Raw genomic sequence first — 5,957 nt, 5'->3', positions numbered from 1 at the left:
CACGACCAGCTATCCTTAGTAGCCACACACGCAGACGACAAGCAACATGAATTCGACTGGGAAAACACCACCATTATAGGGCAAGCCAAACAAAGAACAGACAGGGAATTCCTAGAAGCATGGCACTCATCCACAAACTCCATCAACAAACACATCGACCTGGATCCAATATACCGGCCACTACAGCGGACAGCTGGAACTGACAACCGGAAGCGGCAGGGACAGGCCACTATAAATGCCGGAGGAAACACCACAGAAGCTCTTCACAGGAGGGTCCCAAGCACTGAGGATGGCACCTAGACAGGGGACGAAACGTTTGCAACAAAAATTTCCAGCTCGGCGAACAGAACCACAACAACGAGCACCCGAGCTACAAATCTTCACCCAAATTTTGATCTTTCTTTCATGTTAATTTTCAGATGGATTGATGGAAGCATATGGTGGGATCTTGCAGATTCTGGCCAATTAGTCTATCCAGGCTGTTGACCATCTCGAGTAGCTGCTTGATCCAATTTAGAACAATGCGTGACCACTCGGTTAAATTCAGGTAAATATGTTGTTTTGGAATTGTGTTGTTGTGAGTGTGTGAACGTTCTTATAAGATGACATCCAGACTACTTTCTGAAACAGAAGTTAGGCCACATTTTAAATGTTAATTTCCTTAATTCCTCATTTTAATGTTTCCCAGAACATGTTAGGACCTTGTCACAAAGACAAATAAATAGGGAAAAACGACATTTTATGCAGAATTTGGGGCACTGTTTTACAATAAAAATCACAGCTGCCTGTCTCAGGACTCTGAGCATTCTGTTATAATTCACTCTTCGGACAGTGGATTTTATAATTCAGCACAACATATTCAGACACCTCAGTGGTTACAATATGTATAATAGTTAGTTCACAAATGAGAAACATTAAATCCATATATCGACAATGACTTCTACAAAAAAGAACATAGTTATGCTTGGCTTTCCAATTACTGCTGCTGCCTTTGAGCTCCTTCAACCTGAGTGTGAACAGTGAGGTCCACACGTTGTGGTGAAACTCCATTGAGACTAGCTTACTGAGGCAGGAAGTGGTGTGATGTGTGTGAGGTGGTCCTAGCAGCAGAGTAGGAGAGGGAGATTGAATGTAAAGGATTTAGGAGTACATCAACTAAGTGACAGAACTTACAGCAGAGTTGACTGAAAGTGCAATGAAAAAATAGATTTTGAAGGTATTAATGACAGAGAGGAAGACAAGATAAGGGGATAGAACTCCAGTGGGAGCGGTCAAAACGTTGAATGGTTGAACATCAAAGTGAGGAACGCTGAGTGGGGAAGTACCAGAGAATCTGTGCCAGCTATTCCCTGTGTGATAAAGGCAATGGATATGATAATCCCATACCTCAACTATAACCTTTTCAGTGATGTAAGTAGCAAGTGGACAAGGACAACACCAATACTTCCATTGCAATATACAGAGGATCTACACCACACCATACAGGTCCTGTGTGAATAGATCCTAAAGGCGTTTTTAAATCTTCTGGCAGATCCTCACATACAGCTGCTACAGAGGATTGAATGGCCTTTCAAACAGGCTGTTTGGTTAAGTGCCAAGAAAAGAAAAAGGGATAACTTCAAAATATTTTTAAGCAAGTCCTTTGGAAAGCATGTCAAATTGAGAACATTAAATGTTTACCAGGATTTGTATGGGTTATCCTTAAGCTCAATCGCAATTCGTTGAAGACACCAATCTCTCCCATAAAACAGGTAGCAAGTCTATGGGGAGCACATCCTGTCCAGCATTCTGCCCCACTGAATACTAAGAAAACACCGTACCTGTTAAATATACTGAATGTCTTGTTTGCAAGGGCATCACTTATCCTTGCCTGCTCGGGCAGTGGGCGTTTGCCAGAATTGAGATGCTCCTTGTCAGCTCCTGGACTACTCTGAGGAGATGGTGCTCAGTACTTACAAATGGTGGAACATCCTGTAGCTCTTCCCAATTCAGCCCAAATCAAACTGAGGATGTGGGGTGAGGGGGTGGCACATTCTCAAACTATAGCTTTTACACTGGGGATGTCTTTGCCAAACTACTCAGTGAGTAGTATGGACTGCACTCATATACAGTCTTAATATCTATCCTCAGGACACTGTATAATAAACCGTGCTGTTTTTTTTGAACAGTAATGTTGGGACTCATTGTGTCTCTGGTGTTAACCCACCCATAAACAGATTAATAGAATTTAGTTTCACATCGGGTCTTAAACATTGATCCGTAACTCTGAACAAGAGGTATTCACGTGGTATGAAAAGTGTGGAGCTTGGAAGACTTGGCAAGTCATTGTCGCCAGGTGAAAAAGCGGAGCCTTTCGGAGGAAAAAAAATAAGCACTTTGTTTTGTAAAATAGTTAAAGAATACACATCCCTCCATGCAGAAGCTGCTGTTGGCCTTAGTAAGGGTATGGGGACACAGCAATGACAATGACAAATACACTCTGGTACTTCAGTGGCCCCTGCTCGCTGAAGGTGGTAGCACGCACTTTCAGGCGGTACACCCTGGGTTCCATCAGGGGGTGCAGAGTGTGCACGATCCCATGACCCCGGTCAGTGCGAATGGCAAAGGGACTTGCCACATCCTGCTCAATGGCAGTAAAGTTGGTCCTGCTCTGTAGCACACCACGCTCTGAGAACGCTGACAGTCGGATCACATCATGCTTGGCTGGGATTCCTCGAGGGAGGGTCAGCAGCTTGTACTGAAATGCCAGGGGACCAGCTGAACAGTGGAGGATGCAGCGTCGGTAACAGGTCCTAGGAAGAGAAGAATGGGAAGAAAATAGAAAACATTATGTTTCAGGACCAGGAAAGAGAAAAAAACAACTTCCATAATTGAACCCTGCATTCTTCCTCTTACCCTGGGCTGGCTCCCCTCCGGTAGCTGGCTGGACATGGCGTATCTATACATTGGTGGCTGCCTCTCATGTTGAAACACATCTGGTTCGGCCCACATTTGATATTCTGTTCCTGACATTCATCAATATCTGAAATAATGAAGCACAATGTATTGCATGGATGTCCAGCTAATAAGATAGAAATATGTCAACAACATTAACAAAGGGCAATTGCAAATGGCTCGATAAAATGCCTAAGATCATAAGAAATTGAAGCAGAAGTAACTCATTGGGACATTGATGCTGCACTATCAACCAATACGCTGGGCTAATCTGATTACTGCCTCAACCCCACATTCCTAACTAGCCCCATAATCCTTCAGTTGCTTATCAATTAAAGATCTGTCTTATTCAGACTTGATCGTGTTGATTGACACAGCCTCCTTTGCTCTGAGGAAGAATTCCAAAGACTAACAATCCCCTAAGAAAATAATTCCTCTCATCTTGGACTTAAAGGGGAGATGTCTTATGTTTAAACAGCTTAAGCTGAAACGTTTAGGTTCCTTGAGTAGGAGAAACAGCCTCTCAGCATTTACAGGGTTCAAGACCTTACAGAATCTTATGTTACAATAACATCACCTCTTATTCTTCTAACACCCCATCCTGCACAACCATTCCACTGAAGACAACATTTCATTCTATGAATCAATGAAATGAACATTCTCTGAACTCCTTAAGTCATTAAAGCTGTACACATTGCTCTAGGTGCAATCGCACCAATGCTACATACTGTTGTAGCAAACTATCTCTATGTTTATACTCCATTTCTGTTGCAATAAAGACCAACATTTCATTTGCCTTCCTACTTACTTGCTAAACCTTCACAATGATTGTTTGAAATTCATGTGCAAAGACATGCAGAGCCCATTGGATTGAGGCATTCTGTAGTCTCTCTCCAGCTATATAATATTCTGCTTTTCTATTCTTCCTGCAAAAGTGGAAAATTTCACATTTTCTTACATTCTGCTCAATATGCTAAATTTTTCCTGCTCACTTACCTAGATCCTTTTGCAGACTCTTTATAGCTCCATCCCTCAAAAACTCACACTCCTTTTTGTAAACCAGAAGAATTAAACAAGATGGATTCACTCAGTTGTGACTTCAACATCAAACCAGGGAATGGCATTGACTCCCTAAAGTCAGTCTCACTTGGTGCTGAGGTGTGGTGCCCAAATTTGGGACAGCTAGCCCACAGATTAGCTGAGTAACAGCCTGACATAGTCATACACATAGAACCATATTTACCAGCTCAGATTTCTCCATCACTATCCCAATGTCTGTGTTGACCCCCTGGAACTAGCTACAGAATAGAGCTCTGCATTCTCTAGCTTTCTGATGTAGTTGATCTCTTAACGCCCGATATCATTCATGTTTTCTTTGTTTCCACGTTCCCCCCAAAGTATTTTTGTCCCCTTTGAAATATAGGATTCAAAAGTGTCCACATTACCCTGAGTGCTTTCAGAGAGTAGAGGTGTAATGAATTGGGAAATTAATCATTACTCATTATTATATTGGTATTACAGGAACAGCAACGTAGTGGGATTGTGTGGGGTTGGGCATGGAAAAAACTCTGAACTGGATCTGTTGACTCAGTTTATAAATGTTATATCTTAGTCATAAAGATGAACAGGCTTTTAATCTAAACGCTGGTGACTCCTCATCTTAGTCCTAAAAGGTTTACACCTCGTCTGTAACCAATGACCCTGGTTCTGAACTTCCTCCCCATCAGGAACATCCTTCCTGCATCTAATCTGTCCAGCCTGTTAGAATTTTATCGGTTTATTTTGGAGTCCCCTCAATCTTTCAAATTCCAGTGAATACAATCCTAACCTGATCAGCCAGGAATAACCAAGAACTGGCAGCATCAGGAAAAAGAAAATCAGAACATAGGGAAAGAGATTTTGTTTTATCAAGGGATAACACCATAAGGAACAAGCCATTGTCATAGACAGCATGATCCTCTATGTTGTTCATCACTTACCCTGGCAGTTTCTACCATTGGGCAGCAGTCGATAGCCGGATGGGCAAATGCAATGGTAGCTGCCCTGGGTGTTCTTGCAATCATGCTGGCAGACATGCCAAGTCTGGCATTCATTGATATCTGGAACAAAATAAAACAACCCACACACTCAAATCTGGCATGGCACTGAGCATCTAATTCTAGATTCCAATTCAGAACTAAATCAATATTTGTCCTTGTTTCTTGCATTAACTCTTCTCTGTACACATTTTGCAATCACATGATATGGTAAAGGACAAAGGTGGCTACACTTCATAAATACTGAGATCGTGAAAGGTGCTTTAGAAAGGTTTGCTAGCACTCTTCGGGGGGGTTTAAACTAATTTGGCAGGGGGATGGGATCCTATTTGTCCTTGTTTCTTGCATTAACTCTTCTCTGTACACATTTTGCAATCACATGATATGGTAAAGGACAAAGGTGGCTACACTTCATAAATACTGAGATCGTGAAAGGTGCTTTAGAAAGGTTTGCTAGCACTCTTCGGGGGGGTTTAAACTAATTTGGCAGGGGGATGGGATCCGGACTTGTAGTCCAGCAAGTAAGCTAGCTGTGTGTCAGGATGCCCAAGACTGTAGGGAGGCTGTGGAGAAAGTAGCACTGACAGGGACTACTTGCGGACACAGAGATGGGCTCAAGTGCGTATACTTCAACGCAAGGAGTATCAGAAACAAGGTGGGTGAACTTAAGGCGTGGATCGGTACCTGGGACTACGATGTTGTGCCCATCACGGAACGTGGATAGATGTGGGACAGGAATGGCTGTTGGAGGTTCCTGGTTACAGGTGTTTCAGTAAAATTAGGGAGGGTGGGAAAAAAGGAGGGGGGGTGGCATTGCTAATTAGAAATGCAGAAAGGAAGTTTGAGGGGGATCTGCCTCTGGAGGTAGTATGGGCTGAAGTCAGAAATAGGAAAGGTGCAGTCACCTTGTTGGGTGTTTACTATAGGCCCCCCAATAGCAGCAGAGATGTGGAGAAACAGATGGGGAAACAGATTGTGGAAAGGTGC

At 42.9% G+C, this 5,957-nt stretch overlaps 1 protein-coding gene across 1 annotated transcript in view; it reads right to left on the bottom strand.

The window, feature by feature from the left end:
- Positions 1-1,058: 1,058 nt before the first annotated feature.
- The window catches only part of LOC122564614 (hemicentin-1-like), a 429,834-nt gene continuing 424,935 nt past the window's right edge, over positions 1,059-5,957 (bottom strand). The window contains exons 102-104 of the mRNA XM_043719704.1: positions 4,914-5,033; positions 2,896-3,022; positions 1,059-2,792 (exon numbers count right to left, since the gene is read on the bottom strand). Of these exons, the coding sequence (XP_043575639.1) occupies positions 2,435-2,792; positions 2,896-3,022; positions 4,914-5,033 (605 nt within the window). The 3' untranslated portion in view covers positions 1,059-2,434. The remainder of the gene's footprint in view (positions 2,793-2,895; positions 3,023-4,913; positions 5,034-5,957) is intronic.

The sequence above is a fragment of the Chiloscyllium plagiosum genome, chromosome 30 (assembly GCF_004010195.1).
Source record: "Chiloscyllium plagiosum isolate BGI_BamShark_2017 chromosome 30, ASM401019v2, whole genome shotgun sequence".
NCBI classification, from domain to species: domain Eukaryota; kingdom Metazoa; phylum Chordata; class Chondrichthyes; order Orectolobiformes; family Hemiscylliidae; genus Chiloscyllium; species Chiloscyllium plagiosum.
The sequence above is the reverse complement of the archived record's forward strand: the minus strand, read 5'-3'. Positions and strand labels throughout refer to the sequence as shown.